At 49.2% G+C, this 19,490-nt stretch overlaps 1 protein-coding gene and 1 long non-coding RNA gene across 2 annotated transcripts in view; one reads left to right on the top strand and one right to left on the bottom strand.

Annotated features, from left to right (window-relative positions):
• Positions 1-4,412: 4,412 nt before the first annotated feature.
• The window catches only part of PAPPA (pappalysin 1), a 230,323-nt gene continuing 215,245 nt past the window's right edge, over positions 4,413-19,490 (bottom strand). The window contains exon 22 of the mRNA XM_074362102.1: positions 4,413-8,887. Coding sequence (XP_074218203.1) covers positions 8,780-8,887 — 108 coding nt within the window. The 3' untranslated portion in view covers positions 4,413-8,779. The remainder of the gene's footprint in view (positions 8,888-19,490) is intronic.
• LOC141577485 (uncharacterized) lies at positions 8,799-19,377 on the top strand. Its single transcript, XR_012506527.1, has 2 exons — positions 8,799-17,025; positions 17,536-19,377. It is a non-coding gene; the product is annotated as an uncharacterized LOC141577485 (long non-coding RNA).

Here is a 19,490-nt window from a genome sequence, read left to right as displayed (position 1 = left end):
AAATAAGGCAGGTAGATATGTGGAAATTGAATGAGCTACAAATAAACTACACATTTCCCCAATGTGTGCTTTAATTGCCAGCCTGAAGGTTCCCCTGACTGTGGACTGTGCTTCTTCATTTGCAAAATGAAAATTCTAGAAACCAACACTGATCCTTTCCAAAGATGGCATAACGATGCTCTCAAAAGCATCACTGAATGGTTTAAATGTCCGCCCTCACCTTACAATAGGTAAACTCTGCCTTTAAGTCCAGAAAGTCCCAGACTATCCATCACAGAATCACTAACCATAAGAAATGGAAAGTTTCTTAGAAACCTAAAGTTTCATGCTGTTTTTGAAAATGAGAAGTCTCAGGACAGGAGAGAAGAAATTTGCTCTAGCCAGACAAACCTTTTTTTTTTTTTTTTTTCCATTTTTATGATAAGGAGAAAGAATAGTTCAGGAAAAAAAAAACCTGAAACAAAAAAACAAAACATGGCTTTGGAAATCTAACATACCTGGGCTAAAATCCTGGCTCTGCTAGTACTTTACTGTGTACTTTTGAGGAAGGTACCTAATTTCTCTGGATCTTGATATCTTCATCCATAAAATGCATTTAAAGATGTGTGTCGATGGCGTTGCTGTTAGGATTAAATTTTAGAGTGGGTAAAGGATGATTTCTCAGTAAATAGAGCTTCTTTTTTTTTAAGATTATTTTGGGGGTGCTCTTTTCCATGCTGTCAGTAGAACTAGAGTAGTCATGGAAGTGCACATGAGCCGTCCTCCCCCTAGGTCTGGGACACGACCAGTGCCATCCCAAGAACCAGGATTCTGCTAGTCGTGGAAGGAAACTTTTGGCAAAAATGCTCACTTAGCAGCAGTTATGGCACAAACTGGTACCTCATTCGAGGGGATGAGAATGGAACAAAGACGATTCTATCTCTCACCAGGTTAGACAAGAGGCATCCTGGCCAAGGAGGGAGAGTACTGGCTCAGGAGGCAGACGTGGGACTCTGTGGCTGCGCGATGTGTGGCCCCAGAGAGTCTCCTCCCTCACCCAGTCTTCCATTTACCATTTGACAAATAAGGAAATTGTACTCAACACAAAAAAGCAGATATAACATTTATATTGCCACTGTCCCTTCCCTTTCCATGGTGAGCAGCTCCAGATGAGGAAAGAAGTTCAGAGAGTGTCTGTCCAACATTATCCTCTTTTTCTGCTTTCTAAGTATGTTGGTCTTTTCTTAGTTTCTTGAGATTACCATGTTCTTTCTTAGTTAGGATGCTGTACCCGCTGGTCCCATTTCCTTACAGATGTCTCCTGACTTTCTCTCATTGCCATCTCCTCCCATCTTAGCAAAGACAGTTGATTTGCCCCTGGTCACAAGGATCAGAAGGTACTTGAATCTGGTTCCCTGATTCCTAACCTGTATTACAGTCTTATTTTCCACCTCAGACCTTGTTCCTTTAGAGAGTTTAAAAGCAAGTCCTCTCCTGGGTTGAAGGCTGGAGAGGCTGTGCTTTTGTCCTAGGTTCTTAAGGCTGGCATGAAAGGTTCAGAGCCGGGTAGACTTACTAATGCCAGCATAGCATAATAGATCACCGGCTCTATCTTTGAAAACTTTTTTTAAACTTTAAAACCATTTTCCTTGGTTAGACAAATTCTAAATCTCGAATAGCAAATATAAATAGATCTAAGTGCTGAATGTTTCTGCCTATTTCGAAGTGAAAAAGGAATCGTTGTCCCACTTGACAGATTAAGCAACTATAGCCCAGTGAACTTTTCCATTATTCTGTGTGTGTGTGTGTGTGTTGGAGAAGGAGGGGATAAGACACAGGTGTCACCTATTTCCAAGCAAAATCTCTTTGCCCCGTGGCTTTCTGTCTCTGCAGACAAAAACCAAGGAGTACAAAAAACCTCATTAAGACTTTCTCTCTTAATCTGTTTGCGAAACATTTGCCTCTTTTCATGAAACTATTCTTTAAGTCTTGTTTTAGTCTTCACAGTAAATTGAATAGAACTGAGCAAAACATTCTCTTTGATACTTTGGAAATAACCAGTTACCTGGCAGAGTTTAGCAATGACTCTTACTTTATCATTGGTGCCCTCTCTCATGTCTCCCCATGGGTTGTGTTTGTAAAGAGTCCAAAATCCCTGCTATGGGTGGTTCTCGACTTCCCTACCCCTGCCCTTTTATGTAATTCACACTGATGTCCCCAAACTACTCTTTTGTGTGGAATTCAGCATTTCAAGTCTCAGCAGATAAACCTATCTTACGGTGGTGCTGCCAGCCCGTGGCTCAGTGCACGGCGCCAATGACTTTACTCCATGGCGATGCCTGTGCAAATACTTGAAGGCTTTAGTGAATCTTGTTTTTGTGCTTAAAAAAAAATGAACAGGTATTAGGAAAATGAGTGCATTATTAACATCTGTCACGAGCAGCCCTACCTCGTCATAACCCTGACAAGAGTTTAGTTTGTCTGTTACCTGGCACAGCTCTAAAACCTTTGCATATTTATCTCATTCTAGCAACAACTTCATGAGGTGTGGGTAGTTTTATTATTTCCATTCTACAGATGGGAGAACTAAATCTTAAAGCAATTAAATAACTTTCCAAAGATCCCCTAGCTACTAAGTAGTGATGAGATGAAAAATGAGACCCAGTGGGCAGATCAAAACCAGCAAAGCTTTTGGCCCCGATGCCAGTTCATTTGACGAACTGGATGACTGAGTGTTCAATCCTGAAGAAGAAAGATGGAAATAATGACTCTGCTGAAGTACAGTGTTGAAGACAGCATCCAAAAGGCTAGCTATGACTAGAGGTGATGCTCGTCTCAGCTCCCTGAAAAGTGAACTTCCTTATAACACAGAAGAATGGGCTTCAGTTTTTACACGTTAAACGTAGATGCTCTTGGGAACTATTTGTGTAGAAGACTGGGTGGATATTAGACTCAGCTGCACACTACCATTGCTGTTCTAACTCTCGCCTCGGAATTCTCTTCCATGGCAGTGTGTCTATGTGAGAGTCTTTCAGGTTTCCGCAACAGACAAAAACCACGCCACTCCACATTGAAGCATACAAGCTATTATATATTTTCATAATATAGAACTTTAAGGTATAGTAATCAACAGTGGCAAAATATTTCTGTCTTTGACATTATTATTATTATTTTTTCGTGAGATCCAACCTGTAATTGAGACCAGAGAAAACAGTATGGAAAAACAAATCCACGAGAACAGGATAAAAATATCATGAACAGCAAAATATGTCTGAGTATTTAAAACTGTATAGAAAAAATAAATTAGATGAACAATTGTGTAAATATAAATTAAAAAAAGATGACATTCTTAATAAATAAAGTTTACTATTTACATTTTTATATATTGCTGAAAGACTTAACTTAGATCCATAAAAACACATAAACAGGAAAAAATAAAACCCAAAAAAGGAGCAGCAAATTTATGCGCGTGAGGTACAGAAAAAGGGCTGGGATTGTGTTTTGGTTTTGGTGCTTAGGTTTTTTTTTTCTTCTTCTTCTTTTTTTTTTAATAGTAGGCCAGTAGAATTCTCATGAGAACAGATTTGAAGCACTTCAATGGAGAGTCATTTTTTTTGGTAGTTTCCAGAAGATGCCAAACAGATTTCAACATCATAATAATTAGAAATACCCATAATAATTATAAACAATAATAAAAAGGTATAATATGAAACATAAATATGGAAGAGCAGTTTGTAATATGAATACATTTTCTCTAGACGAGATCACAGTTTTATTTTGTAAATATTACATTTAAGTATATATATACACACATATATGTACAACTATATATACATGTGCATATATATGTAAATTTATATATAATATCTTTATATAGATAGATATCTGCGGACAGGTTATTGATTATAGAGACCCAAGAAAGCAAGTCAATAATTGTTCAAAATTCTCCTCACTGACTGCTGGTGTAGAGTTTAAGAAGCCCCGAGTTTGCACTCAGAATGCCGTATCTTCTTTTAATGGAACACTCGGTGTGGGATTTTAAGTCTGAGAAGAAAAAGAGATCTTAGGGACCCCCTTCCTCCATAAAGTTGGAAATGGCCCGAAGTCTTGAATAAACAGTGAACTTTTACATTGTAGGAAGTCATTGGTTTTTAAAATCAAACTGTAGAACTGGTAAAGGCCAGAATAAGGGGAGAAAATCCAATTTACCTACAAGTGAAATATTCTCAAAGACAAGCCTCTCTCTTAAGGCGAATTCTAATCTAGGACCCCCACCTTCATTCCTTAAACTATCAAATGAGCGCTCCCTGTGTTTCCTAAATGGCCAGTGGGCCTGTGCATTCTTACAAAATAGCCCGTGGACTTTGCGTCGAGCCTCGGCTCTCACAGACGGCCACAGCCCCTGTAAAACCTCAGGGCCTCACAATCCCCTGCCCTCCCACTGTGAGGTAGGTAAGTAGTAGTGTCCCCAGTTTGCAGCTGGAGAAACTGAGGCAGATGGAGAGGCAAGATGGTGACTTGTTCAAGATCACTGAGCAAACTGCTGCCTGGAGTCAAGAATTCTATGTTCTTACTCTAGGGACCGAATTCCTCTCGTGGCTGTTACACGTTTCTTTTTAAAGATCAAACAGTGGGTAGGAATTTGGCAAACCTTGAGCAAATTACAAGAATAGGCTTTTATTCCTTTGCTATTTAGTTTTTATGTTTATTGTTTTCTTGGTTTGTTTTGTTTCTCAAAAAACCCTGGGAAGTACCTGTCTGGTCATGTAGCAGCTTTTTAGGAAAGTGGACTGTGCAGTGATTCTAAGTGCAGACTTTAGAAAGCCCAGTGCTCTACTGGTAAATACAAACATTTTATCATGTGAAAAGCATGACACAGTATGTCCCCTTAATGTTTGGTAAGACCAATTTTAAGCCCTCCCCACGCCCTGCTATCACCGACTGCCACCAAACTAACAGACACAATGCTCCCCCCAGGAACAACAACTGCATATTCAGGGGGGAGATGCCTTAGTGCCCGGACCTGCCACAATGTACAGACAATAAGAGACAGCAATATAAAACCCCACTCTGTCTCCTGCCCAGAAAACCTTTATGCTCATGTCTACCTACTCAGTCTGCAGAATAAACATTTCCTTTAGGAAGCACAAAAATAGGGTTTTAAAATTCTCATTTTTTAATCATGCATTTTTATTTACTGTTAATCTCCTTGTCTTCTATCAATCTCTCTCTGTACAGTTTTGACACCATCAATTCATTCTTTTTATTTTCCTACTTGAAGTAGTTCCAGAAAAAAACATAAAACCTCAAAACTGTTCATTTGTGGTTTCCTTTCTCTCTTCCCTCCCTCCTTTCCTTTCTTCTCTCCTTCCTTCCTTCCATTCTTTTTTAAACACAGGTAAGACCTATAACAAATTGACAGTTACAACCAAGTTAAATCAAACCTGGAAGGGAGGTAGCTGAAATCTGTCTCAAAGGATTATTTTCAACAAATAGCACATAAGCATTGGCCAAGGTGGGAAGGACCAGGAGAGCTGTCTAGGCTTCATGCCGAAGCCCAGAGGAGCAGCTGATCTTCTCCATCTTCAGAGCCCTACGATTTACAACCACTGTTCTCTCCCTTTCGACACACCCCCATCCAGCCACCAGAGTGGACTTCCCAAGGACTGTCGTCCCTGAAGGGTGGTTGGCACGGAACCTGGGGGTAACGCAAGTCCTCTGGCAGCCAGGAGGGCTGTGGCTTGGAAAGTCTTCCTAAGAGAAGGCTTGGAGAACTGTCCACCTCACCTTTTCTTTCTTGCTGCTTACAGGCTAATCCTTCTTCAGAACCTCCAAGTTCTGAAGAAAGTTCTGAAGAAGCTATTACATCTTCAGAACCTCCAAGTGCTTTAGGGCCCCTGAGCTGCTGACAGACAACAGCGCTTCAGAACTGCCTCCCTGTGAGCACACCACTGTCCCGGACGGGAGATGACCGAAGGGATGAGGCAATGAGTTCATCCCCAGGAAGACATGAAACCGGGACTCAATGCGTGGCACGGCTCGAGCTGACTGTCCTCCACTGAGGTTTGAGAAGGGCCTGTTACTGACACCTTCCGGGGAGGCGTGAGGTTGGCCATCAGTCAGGTAGCCTCCCTTGCCTCATAGCCTTGGCAAATATGAATTTGTGAGTAACAGGTTTGAACGTTGGTAAGAAGGCGACTGGGGGGATCTTTGCTTGGAAGGGCTCAACTCAGTCTGAGCATCTGAAGGTAGAAGTCAGCCTCCAGGAAACTTTGCTCAGCTGATGAGTGTGGGGATAGACAGGGGTGCCAGTAAAGAAGGAAAGAGGGTGGGAGCTGATCTCAGGGAAGCTGGAGAGGTTCTCCTGTGGTTCCTGCAACCCCATCACTAGTAATGTTGTCCTTGGGTCTCCAAGGCTTTTTGTACTGCTTACTGACGTCAGAAAGCGACTGGGAGGGCTGGCTCTGTTACCTTTCTTGGTTTGTTCCTTCCTGGCTAACTCCACACAGGTTGATAATTCAGCTAGTGCAAGAGAGGGACTTCCCAAGTTGGCAAGGGTTCTAAGATGCTGGAGAGGGGTGAAAAATGGGATCAGTTCTTACATTGTTACTATTATTTTGCCAAGGATTGGCTTTGGTAATTATAGTGGGTGGGAAAACATGCCTTGAATATAAATGAGATATGAGTTTGTAAGAAGGAAACCTAAAGGATTTGAGCCAGGCCTTAAGAGCGGGGAGCCTGGTAGCCTCTCCATTCCAGAACCCAGGCGCAGAGTCTGCACTGTGGTCCAGGCCATGGCATCCTTATTTGTGGGCACCTGTGTGAGAAGCACCTTGATCTGTTTCTTAAGATAACAGACCACAGATGGCCAACAAGATGTCTTCTCAAACGTTCTTGATCAGCAGGTACTTGCTGTTGGGATTGATACAGAAAGAAGGTTTCTGGAGTTATTTTTGGTCCCCAGAGGAAAAAGGCTGGGGTGTGCAGGGATAAGGAGCGTCAGCACACATACCTGGTACTTCCCATTTCTATGCTAAGCTTTGTTTTTGTGGGTTGTCTTCACCGGACTAGAGATGACTCGATTTGTAGCACTCTGTGTGACACATCTAGTTTAGACCCTCCCATCACCTCACTTCCTCAGTTTCAGGTCTCAGAAATCATGTCATTCTCTCTACCTCATTCTGTATTAATTATTCTCTTCCCATGTGAAATTCAAAAGGAGTGGACAGGTAACTGGCTGAAAAGAGGCAAAGAAGACCCCAAAGAAGTGGGGGCTTCTACACGCGTTTGACTAATTTCCTCTTAACTTTTGGAGGCTGAACATGGGAGGGAGGGAAGGGCCACCCCTCCACAGGTGTGGATGGGAGGACTGGTAGATGGAAGGCTAAGTGCAAAACATACTGGGTTGTTGGGGAGCAAGGCTGTGAACTCTTCAGCTTCCCCCGATGGCCCTCTAGGACACAGTCCAGATTGATCACATCCAAGACGACTGATTCTCTGTTTCAAATTATAGCTAATCAGGGCAAGAGAGAGGTGCTCAGAACCAAAGCGTGCTCTAGCCTGGAGGGGCAGGAAGGCTCAGAAAAGGATGGTAACTCAAAGTCCCGACAGTTCCAGCAGTCTCTAGATGGCTCCAACATCATAGAAACTTAACACTGTTCCATGTGGTTATAAAATCTAACACTGGCTTGGACATTCTGGACTCTCAGTGAGGATTCCAGCATCTTAAGTCCCTCAGTTCCCTTCCAGGATGAGTAGCCCAGCCACAGGGGACTTCACTTCTCACCGTGTGGGCCAAGGAGGGGTAGTCTCTTGCAGAAGGCCCAAGGAGTGAGGGGCTGTGGAAGAGTGCGGGTCACTGTTAAGGCAGACTGTTTGGTTGTGTGGGGTTTTCCCTAACGGAGTCCTACCGTCTTGGGGTACTTACTATGGAGGAGAGAGCAGCCAGAAAAGCAGCAGCAAATGTGGTCCCAAGGCAAGATTTGGGGAGTGGGAGGGATATTATGGCCTCAGGCCTCAAGCAGGGGGCTGTTATAATACCTTGACATTGTAATCCTAAGCCACTTCCAGCTTGGCCTCTCACCCTGGAGCTGGGGTAGAGTCCCCCATGGCAGCGGAGGAGCTTGGGGGCTCTGCACACCTTGCATTCTTTACCTCTTCCTGGTCCTGCTTCCCTAGAAGGTAGGTGATCAAGGCCCTTTCACTTCCTATCCCAAAGGACTACACACTTGTGCGTGTCTTACATATTCCAGGCCTCAGGGTGTGAGCTTTCTTGGCATTTCAACACTTGGTCTTAGCAGCTCTACAACTCTCTTTCTCCCAGGGACAGTGTTGGCTGTGAGCTTGGGAAAGGAAAGGTTGAGTCTGTCCCAGTCTCTCTCTACTCAGTCTCCAAAATCGCCCTCACACAGATGTTTGCATGGGTGCATACGCATGCATGTGGACCAACCACAGGTGGGCACACTCCCACTCCGAGATACAGAACGTTTCTTGCCATGGTCATACGACAAATGGTTAGAATTTTTAGGAGGCTCAGGGACTGCACACTGTATATGCAGTCCATCTAAGACTTTGGGATGGGATTCCATTGCAACATTCAACATGGCGAGACGTGGTTCACGCCCCCCCCCCCCCCCCGCCCACTGCAAGTCCTTCCTGGGTGAAATTAAAGGCAGACCGGTCGGGTGCTAAGGGTCCCTGGTGTGGAGAGGCCATTCCGTTGAGCAGCTGACTGTGAAATCAATACCAAAGGGATGCGGGACCTGGCGCTGGGAATTCTTTGACAACTCCTTGTCCTTCCTTAGCCATGGCTGTATCCCCGGAGGTCTTTCCGGCTGTGTTCTTGGGCCTGCGGGTCCCGACAAGCACAGTCACCTTGTATGTCACAAGACATAGGGAAGGGGGTGACCTGCAAAGAGAAAGGTAGAAAAGGTGAGCCCGATGGTTGGGAGCAGAGCAGTAACTTCCAGAGAGCAGTGCAGGGCAGAGGGACAGTCACTGGATTTGCGGGGCAGCAGATTCGAGTTCAAGTCATGGCGCTGCTTCTTGCTAACCCTGTGATAGCTTTTATCATGATCACCATGGTCATCAGCATAGCAGTTTTCATTCTGAGGGGCATTTGTTAAGGGTCAGGCAACGTGCTAAACACTTTCCAGACAGGAAAACACTGAATCCTTTGACAGCCCTGTAACACAGGCACTAAAACAATCACCTTCTTACAGACAGAGAAACAGAGGCTCAGAAAGGGGGCAAGACTTTGCCCAAAGCAGTAAGTGACAAATCTAGTATTTAAGGTAAGACAGCGAGCTCCCCCGAGCCTCGCACTCCTATGACAGCACGCAGAATTGGTGTAAGATCCACCTTGCACTGCGAACTCTAAGGGCTGGAGGAAGCATGGGTGAAAAACTGCAGTGTCCTACACAGAGCTGGTTAGTAGACTTGCACGGTGGTAGACTTCTAACACCGTTGTGGTGATCAAGTGAAATGCACGATGTGACGGTGTCTTTTAAGAAAACGTTGAACTCTCTGCACTTATCAGTAATTTTTTGGAGGTGATGATGAAAACAGCAGAAGCATTTCTCAGCAAGCTCAGACCACCTTCTGAGGGCCTGAAATCCTGGTGGGGAAGATTTTGCAGAAAACATAGTTGAAGGATCTCGGGAGCAGATTTTAGCATAAGAAGAAGTGAGAGGCATACAGCCTGACAGTCTGATACATGTATATATCATGAAAGCTGGGGAAAATGGAAAGAAACTTAAAAAAAGGAAAAGTGCGAGGCCCGAGTTTCAGTTCTCAGTCCTCCCTTCACACGTTTTGTGACCTTGGGCTGGCTTTCCTTTCTAGAAACTGAGAGAAAGAGCCCAGCAGAGTGAATGTCGCCCTCCCCGTGCAGAGATGGTCTGTCCTTCCAAAGAGCACAGCGTGGTCCCTGCTTGAGCCCCAGCCCGGGCTACCGCGAGCGGATTGCGCCTCATTGCATCATGCATTTGCATATAACTTTCCCCAGAGGGTCCCCCATCTGCGCAGATGGGTTTAATGACCTCACTCGCCTCCTGCCTGGGCCGGGTCTCTGAGTGCTCACAGGCTCAGGGAGCATCTTCGTCTCTCCAGGTTGTGGGCTCATGTTCTAAGTCTGACTCTTCCTTTCTGCCTCTTAGCCCTCTTTCCCTCCCTCCATCGTTCCTTCCTCTGTTTCCCTCCCAACCTCTCTCCATCCTGCAACTTTCAATAATTTAAAGTGTAGGAATGAATACGAAGGTTGAAGTGGAGGCCCCAGCTCTCCCACCTAATTGAGGTGTGACCTGGAGCATGTGACAATCTCTCTGCGCCTCCGTGAACTCCTTCATTAGGTGGGAGCGATGAAAGCGCACGCCTCACGAGCTGCGATGAGGGATCATGAGCTGACGGTGACACGAGCCTGGGGCTTCTCTGCCTCACGCAGTGAGGCAGGGACTGTTGGTCTTGCTCGTTCTTGTCTTCCCGGGGCCTGGGCCACAGAATAGGAAGACGTGTCTGTCTGTTCCTCCAGCTCTCTCTGAGTCTCTCATTGCGCTCAGGCTAGTGCACCTCTTTGCTTCTCTTGTCAACTTAAGCTCACGGGTGTGGGATGCCACGGTGAGCAACTGGTGCAGGACACTGACTTCCCAGCCGCCATGCCTATGCAGAGGCAGTGCCTTCCAATCTAGAATAGTCTTCTGCAGTCTCTTCACTTCTAAGAGAAGCAGAGACTGTCAGAATTGGAAGAGACATAGAGAAAACCCTCCAGTCCAAGTGGGGAAACGGAGGGGAGGGCAGAGCCACATCCAAATCTAGCCGCTGAGGCCGAGTGGGAAGAACACCACCATGTGAGTCAGGAGGCCTGGGCTGGCATCCTCCCCTGCCTCACGCTGAACAACTGCAGGAAAAATCCCTTCGCGCTGCCATCACCCTGAGTTTCTGCGTCTAACAGAAGGGCGATTAAAAAATAGTACATTTCATATGGTTGTGAGGAGCCAGCCAGAAGGATGCAGAAACCCCAGCATGTGGCCTAACACTTAGGAGATGCTCAGTGCCGAGTCCCTGGGTGCTGAATCCAGCTTCCTGCCCGCTCGCATTTCCCCATCGGTGACGCCTGTCCTGCCTGTTGTCCCCTCTCTCCCACCTCCCCGACGTGGGCAGCCTCTTCTTCCTCAACTCCCCCACCCCGGTGTCTGCCCGTCTGCTACCCTTGCCCACGCTCTGAGGGTGACCAGTCACCGCGCATGTCTGCACCCGGCTCTCTGTACCCACTCCCGTTGGGCTCAGCGTCACATCTGGCCTCTCCTCTCTCATGCATTCCTGCGGCGCCGCATACAAGCAAAAAGGCGACAGATTCTCTCAGAAGAGGGCACAAAGTCCTTAGCAAGAGTTTAAGGCCTTGCACGGTCTCTACACGCTTCTCAGACCTCACCTGGTTCCCTTTTCCCTCAGTGTCTGGGCTCGTTTATTTGCCGGTTCCTAAATACTCCCAAGTGTTCCCTGCTTTTCAGTCTCAGCCGTTCACGTTCCTCCCCAGTCCTGCTCTTTCCCGGCCAGCTCCTCTTCATTCGTCAGGTCTTATCTCAGACACCCCACCCCCTCCTCCTCCCTCGTTAGTCCGACCAAAGGTGGCGCTCATCCCACAGCCCGTCATTCTGTTTTTACACCATTCTCGTATGGACTCAATTCTGCACTTGTAGGCCAACTCAAGCATGGTCTGAGCAGGGGCCATGTCTGTTGTTGAACTGAGTCTTTCTGTTTTTGTTTTTTTGGTTAATTGAACCCAGGACTTTGTGAACACTAGGCACGTGCTCTACCACTGAGCTATACTCCCCCCCAACCCTCTACTCTCCGCCGAACCGAACCACGTGGCAGATGCATGAACGGAGGGACAAAGGCACAAACATGCAGGCAGAATACAAGTCAGGGAGCCTCAGCTGCTGTGCTCATTCGCTGTGTGACTTTGTGCAAGTTACTTCCCTTCTCTGGGCTTCAGTCTTCCTGTCTGGACATTAAGAGTTGATTTTAAAGAGCTCTACCTCCCTATCCGTCTGAAAACCCTTTTCAGTCAGAAAGGCAGAAGGCAGTGCCCTGGGCAGAGGAGACGGAGAAATGTAGACTTTCTCCACAAACCCTGTCCTGCGTGTTCCTCTTTCTGCCGTCCCCAGTTCCGTTAGCTTCTCCCAGATTCTCAGCTGGCAGAGCCCGACCCCCAGCGAGCTGCTCAGGCCAGTCTGGCTGCTCTGGCTCTGCGGGCATGCTGCGACCATTGTCCTTCCTCCCTGGGTCGGCCCAGGCAGTCTCAGCACTTCCCGAAAGAAATGTGTTTGGAACCTCAGGACGGGAACTCCAATCAGAACACAACCAAGTGGAAGGTATGGTCTCAGGGGAAGATCGGGACCTCCCTGTCGCCCCCACATGCTTGTAAACGCAGCTGCCATTACCAGCCCTCGTCTGGGGTCTGGGTGGCGGGAGGCCTGGGTCCAGGTGAGGGCTCCCACTGTCCTTGGCACCTGCGGGCTTCATCTCCCCGTCCGTGAGACGAGGGTTCCCGCGAGGAGTGGGGAGGCTGGGTGCCGGGGACATGAGGGGCAGCCTGCCCCTCCTCCTCCCCTCCCGGCCTCTCTGTGAGCATCCTGCTCAGAGCCTGCCTGGGGCTTCCTCTCCTCACAGAATCCTCTCTGACAGGGGCCTACAGCTGGGAAGACATGGTGGAGCTCGCCCACCCACTCCCCCAGGTGTCCCCAGGTCTGAGCTGGAAGAGACGGGGAGGCCCATTCACGCAGGTTCACGGCCGTGGACACCCCCTTACACACACAGGCCCTTCGTGAGGCTGTCCTCGTGCCGGCTCCGGATGCCACACAACCTCCTGAGCTATTGTCACTAGCCCCCCAGCTTCCAGGTGAGAGAACAGAGGCTTCAGAATGTTTAAAACGGAACAGACTTGCCTCCAGCCCCCAACCAGTCAGTAAGTAGATGCTGCAGGATTCTGAAGCCCGCTCCAAACACTGAGAGCTTTTCAGCAGGTGAGAGTAAAGGGGGAGGCCGCGGTCCTCACACCCGGGTGTGCTGACTGCTGCGCTGTCTTGCTACTCACCGCTACCTTCCATCGCTCCCCGGGGCCTGGTCCCCAGTCCCCCTCACTCTTCCCAGCAGCCCCAGTAAGGCAGCTATTCTTATTGTCCTCTTTTTACACCTCAGGACATGAAGATGCAAAGAGGTGAGTCACCCACGTAGCAGGGGGCTTGGGATCTGCACCCCTGCTCCTAAGGACTCCTGGGCACAGCCTCCCAGGAGGTGGGGTCCCCTTTTCACAGAGGCACAGAGAGAAGAGTCCCCTCCTGGAAAAGCTGCCTCCGAGTCCCAGATTCCCTGACTCCCCGAGCAGCTTCCCACCTTCTCCCCCAGACGGCCTCCCAAGAAAGCCTACCACCCACAGCACGAACGCCCCGGGCGGCCAGTTTACATTTGGGATTCCCAGCACCATGTGGCTAGGCTGTCCCATAAATGGTTTGGCCACCCACTCTGGGATTCTGTCAACAAGCCCAGGTCAGTGACTAAAGGCCAGGATTCTCTCTTTCTCCTCTGGGCTGGAGAGGGTACTCAGGCTCGGGTTTATTCCCGTGGGTGAGTTGCCCAGGATAACACCTCCATCTGCGTGGCGTGTGAGTGGCTCAGGAATGCAGCCCGGGCTCCTGTGCCACAGGGCCCTGGCTGACGGTCTGCTCGGAGGCTGCGAGACAGGCAGGGGCTGGGTTCTGACTCACACTCAACAGGGAGGTCACCCGCTGAGTGTGTGCAGTGACGGGGAGCAAGGGGCACCCTGTGCTGAAGGTCGGGGAGCCTTGACTGTCCACCTGCCGACTGTAGGGCCCCTGGCCAGTCACTTCGCTGCAGTGAGTCTCAGGGTCTTCAGAGAGCTGACAGCACGATTTAGTGTGATCAGGTCGGCAAAGGCGTGATGCTGACGGGAGGTCTCCCCAGAAGCTCCCGGGGCTGGGGCAGATGCCCGCCTGGCACAGGGCGCGTGGCAGCCAGGGGACGCGTTAGCTTGTGTAAGGGGAAGAGGTGTAGGCAGAGGGGAGAAACCCACCGGGCTGTCCCAGGAGACGGGTTTCATTCCTTGCTGTTAGTGACGTAGTGTATGCGATTAGGCAAGTTTGTCCATCTATAAAATGGAGGTAACAACAGACTTGCCACACAGACATTCAAGGAAAACACCTGTACGATGCCTGATGTATAATACGTTCTCGGTACATGGTGGTGATGATGGTGGCAGTGATACGGGTGGAAATGACAGTGGGTATGATGATCATAACTTCTGAGAACACAAAGTCCTGATTCCTTTCATAGGATCAAGCTGAAATGAGTGTTTAATTCAACCACATGAAAGTCAAAGCCACACCCCAAATGGGGGAAATTGTAACACCCCAGGAATGGAGGAAATTAGTCTAATTTGCTGAGCCATTTGCTTGTTATCGCTTACTAATCTTCCAAGTTGAGCCCAGCTAGCCCCTCTTCCAGGAAGCCTCCTAGGATCTTCCAGGCAGGTTTAGTGCTTCAAATCACTGAATACCCCTGTTGCTTCTTGGATAAGATTCAAATTCCCCAGTGCAGCTTATTAAAGCCTTGCTCACCCCTCTCGGCTCCCTGCTCACCGCCCCCTCCCCCGGCCCCCCGCACTGTGCTCTAGCCATACTCAGGGAATTAGGAGTACGCTCCCTTAGGCTGGGGCCTTTGCACAGGCTGGGGCCTTTGCACAGGCTGTGCCCTCTACCAGGAGCACTCTTCTCTCTCATCTGCATCTTCCACCTTCCTCCTGTCCCCTTCACCTGGCTGAGACCCACTGCACCTTCCATGTCTCACCTCTGACGTTGCCTTTTCCAAGGAGCCTGGTTGACCCTCGTCCCTTGCTGGGGCTCCATTGGCATTTACTGTGCTCTCTGTGCCTGGCCACCGGGCCACACGATGGGAACTCAGCACGGCTGGGCCAGGCCCGTCTTTCTCATGGTCTAGCACAGTATCTGCCACATGGCAGGTTCTCAAGAGTCGGGTACATCAGACCCTGGGATACATCAGCGACCAAAGTAGATGCATGTTCGTTCCTGCCCCCGTGAAATTTCCATCCTAGCAGTGCGAGGTGTAGGGGTTGCCAGATGATAAATCATACATACATTTTACAGGAGGTGCCAAAGTGATAGGTGTTGTGGAAGGAAGGAAAAAGTGGAAGGCAAGGCTGTGGTTGTGCCAGAGGTGATGTAAGGTAGGTGGTCAGGGTGGGGCACGTTGAGAACACAGCACTTGGGCAAAGACTTGGAGTGAGTCATGGGGATGAATGGAGAAGAATGTTCTCGGCCAGAGGAACAGCTAGGGGTGACGGCTGGAAGGTAGCAGGATGCCTGGCCTGTGCGAGGGGTGGCGAGGAGTCTGGATGGCTGGAGTTAAGGGAAGGACGGCACCCAGATTGGGCGGTGAGGTCAGAGGGGTGCGGGGGCGCACAGAGCTCGTGGGGCCTTGCAGTCCGGAGGGAGGGCTGGTTCTCACCTTGAGTAAGATGGGGAGAGGCCCGGAAGGGCTCTGTGTGGAGGTGCGAGGCCTCCGAGGACTGTTCTGGTCGCTCAGCCGAGATGCTGCTGACGGCCTCCCCTTTATCAGCTCTGCCAAGACGGCCACTTTCCATCTAGTGACTTTGATTAGCTTCCCACATCTTAGAGAATCACTAGCTTCCTTAGGCCCACGGGCTGCATTTGGGTTTAACGCCTTTTCTCAGGAAACCACGTTTTCTCACTTAGATTTAGCAAATAAAGGTGGCAGCCCTACACTTCGTGCCATCAGTTGGGCACGTCCTGTGCCGAGACAGGTGCCTGGGACCGATGCCTCACTGTCCCCTGGCCCCGGCCCTGGCTAGCCTCCAGGCTCCTGCTCAGTGGCCACCTCACCCAGGAAGCCGTGTGGTGGGTCCCCAGACAGGACTCTAATCCTGACATCAAAAGGTAACCACCTGAGGGCAGCCTGGCCTGCCCACGGCCACAGAGCTGAGCTGTGGAACTGGGACTGCACCCCAGCTCCCCAGACATCTCCCAGAATCAGTCTGTCAGCAGCTGCCCAGAACACAACTGTGACTGGTGTGTTCCAGGCCACCACGCCTCAGAAAGGCCTGGTATGTCGAATATGTTAGGGTTGTTCTCCTTCCTCCCTCCCCTCTCCCCCCAGCAACACACGCTTACTTAGAATGATTCCAATTGTAAAGGGGTATATTTTTGTAGTTATGAGGGGAACCTATTGAAACTACCATTCTGGAAACCTGCTCTGTGTTCAAGGCTCCAACGGGAAAATAGTAAGCTGGCACGTGGAGCAGCTGAGCCCTGCCCCTTCCTGTCTGCCCTGCGCTGCAGACGGGTGTCTGTGTGGGAAGCTGGTCACCCCTGTCAGACAGAGCTTCCTGCGTGTCTTGCTTCTGTCTGCCAGCGGGGGCGAGGTCACCCCCCAAGGCAGACGTGGGGAGTAGCTGGTGTCTACACAGATGAGCAAGGGAGGGAGGCCGGAGGGAGCAGACATCGTCCTGGGCGAAGCGACCAGGAGGCTTTGGCTCTGGGTATTGGGAAGAGATTTAGATGGAGAGCAGGCGAGTGTGATTAACCCTGGCTAGGACCCCAGTCCAGGAGGTGAGAAGCCCACTGTCTAGAGGGAGGGCAAGCCCACTGCAACGAGAAGTTCAGGATGGGGCTTAGACCCACAAGGTCTGCATCCCAGCTCTACCACTTACTGGCTGTATGACCTTAACCTGCTCAGCCTGAGTTGTATCATCTGGAAAATGAGGCTAAAAAAGACAACACTTACAGCAGGGCTGCTGTGCTTGGTAAGCAGGAAGCTCTCAAAAAACAGTCACTATGGTTATTTGCCTGGAGTCAGGAAGTCCTAAATCCTACACGCAGCTCTGCCACCTTGGACGAGCGTTCACCTCTCCGATCCTCAGTTGTCTACTTTGCTGGGCTGTTCTGGAGTCTGAGAGAACACGCACAGAGGTTCCAACCCACGGCCAGGCACGTGGTGAGTGCTCCAGTGTTGCAATTCAGGAAGGTGCATGAAGTAACTCTGCCCTGTCAATAAGGTTCTGAGCACCAGGCTGGAGGGTTACAGGCAGGGAGGACCTTCCCACGACATGGGACTGGGGCCAAGCGTACAGGTGGGGATTAAACTGGACCAGCAGGTAAGGGCAGGGGGAGGAGAGGACGGGAGCCAGCCTCTGGCTCCTCTCCTGCCCCGAGAGGCTTCCTGCTGTGGAAGCTGGAGCCAGAAACCAGGACGTTTTTATGCTCAGGGGAAACTCCTGTCTGGGAAGTCGGGACGATTGGCAAGGCTGAGAGCCTCAGCTACACCCCATCCGGTCTTTGCTGCTGGGAAAAGCTTTCCTTTCACCTTGTCAAGGAGAGGGGTCCACACCCACGGTTCCCTGGCAGTCTGGGTTTTCACAGTGCAATGTCTCCAGCTGGAACCAGGAAGGTCATGCCCCAGGTGCACTGAGGATAAGGTCCTATCCCCACCTGCTCTCCTTTTCAGAAACTCAGCCCCATGCAGGAGAAAGAGAGAACTGGGTTCAAATCTGGGCCTCGGCACTTGCAGCCAGTGAACGCAAGTCAGTGCCGTAAGTACTCGGAGCCCAGGCTGTGCCATGGGGCCGAAAGCTCCCCGTCGGGGTGGACACGGGGATGAGTGGATGGTAGTGAGGACAAGCGGCAGGTTCACTGAGGGGCGTCCCGTCTCACCACCTACCATCTCTACAAAGCAGTCTGCTGCGGGGAGCGCTGGCTGTGCACGAGAGAGCAGTGGAGTTGATGGAGAAGTCAGATTGGGACATTTAAATTCTAGGAATATGACTATTTTGAGATACCTTTTTTCTCCAGAAGTCTGACTCCTAGGAGTTTCGACTCTGGAGAAAGCTCCAAACGCTGCTGAACCACTCATAACTAGAGCAGGCCGCCCGCACCGTGAGGGGGCGCCCGGGGCCTCACACGCATGGGTCACCCGCGGTTCTCAGGGCGCCCTCCCCAGGAAAGTGTCTGCCCAGCCTTCAGGTCTCGGGCTTAACCATCTCTTCCTCGAAGCAGCTTTCTCTTACCGTCACACTGCTCCCCTTTCCTCCACCGTCCCTTCTGCCAAGGACATTAACGCACGGCTGTGTAGCTCACTGCTCACTGGCCCCCCTGACAGACTGCGCGCTGCACGCGGGCAGGAGCCGTGACCGTCTGGACTCCTCCCGGGCCAGCGCTCAGCCCACAGACCCGCTCCAAGATCAGCGTCTCCTTGCACAGGGCGGCGTGGCCATCTGCCTTCTGCAGCCTCAGCCGACAGGAAGAAGCAACAGTTTAAAGTGGAAGAAGGGACTCTTTTAACTCAAAAAGCCAAAATTACATGTATAATGCGAGTGGAAAAGAAAAGCGGGGTAAAAAAAGACTCGTATTCAGAACTAGCAGAGAACCGACTCTGGGTCTTACCAGCAAAGAGCCCACTCACCTCAGGGCCCTGGGGTCTGAAACTGCTGCAGCCCAGCAGAGAACAGAGTCCAAACGGCCATTTGAGATCTATATTCAAGCAACTATAATAATTTGGAATCTGTACCTGAACCTGAATCATGACTTCATGTCCCCACCATGCACTCTGTAGAAATAACAATCCATTTAAGGAAGTTTCCCAATAAAATTAAATTAGTTTTTTTACGTTTTAGTACTTAAGTTATAGTTGGTAGGAAAATTCTTTTCATCGGAGCTGCTCTTTTTCCAACTGATGGCGTCACAATTCTACACAAACCTCTATTTAAAACACAAACGTCAGTGTCCATTCACTGTCATGAGCGACTTGAGTCCAATGGAGTGAAAGAGAGACACTGTATTCATTTGGCCACAGGTATCAGGAGCCTAAAAAAAAATGCTCACACCTTTTCTCCTACTCATTTCAAGTCTAAGAACCAGTTGTGAATGAGTAACTAGAGCTATGAAACTATTTCTGTGTAAAGATACTCATTATCATAGTGAGAGAACGAAATAATCTAAAAGTTAAAATCAAAAGTTGAAGAGAAATGGTTACATAAATTATTGTACATCACAACCCATACAGGAAATGAAATAAAAATACAACCAAGAAGTTCGTTTATACTAATGTCAGATAGTTCATAAATATAAAAGATTTCCTGCACTAGGTAAACGCAGTAACATAGGCAGAGGCACAAATACCAACATATTTTATCCATACCAAAAAACACACCAAAAGAAAAGCAGTGGCCGTCTCTGGGTTATAAGTTAATCAGTGAATTCTCTTATACTGTCTGGATTTCCCCAAAAGGTAGACTACATGGTGTTCTATAATTGTGAAAAAAGAATAATAAAACTCATTAAGAGAAATGAATTTTCTCCTCCTGTACTTGAACAGAAAGTGTATACCTTCAGTGTTTTATTTGAAAAATGAAAAGAAGAGGGTAGGCATGCTGGAACACGTTGCCCACACGGAACTGACTGAGC

This window comes from Camelus bactrianus, chromosome 4 (assembly GCF_048773025.1).
Source record: "Camelus bactrianus isolate YW-2024 breed Bactrian camel chromosome 4, ASM4877302v1, whole genome shotgun sequence".
NCBI lineage: Eukaryota > Metazoa > Chordata > Mammalia > Artiodactyla > Camelidae > Camelus > Camelus bactrianus.
This window is presented reverse-complemented; position numbering and strand designations above follow the sequence as displayed.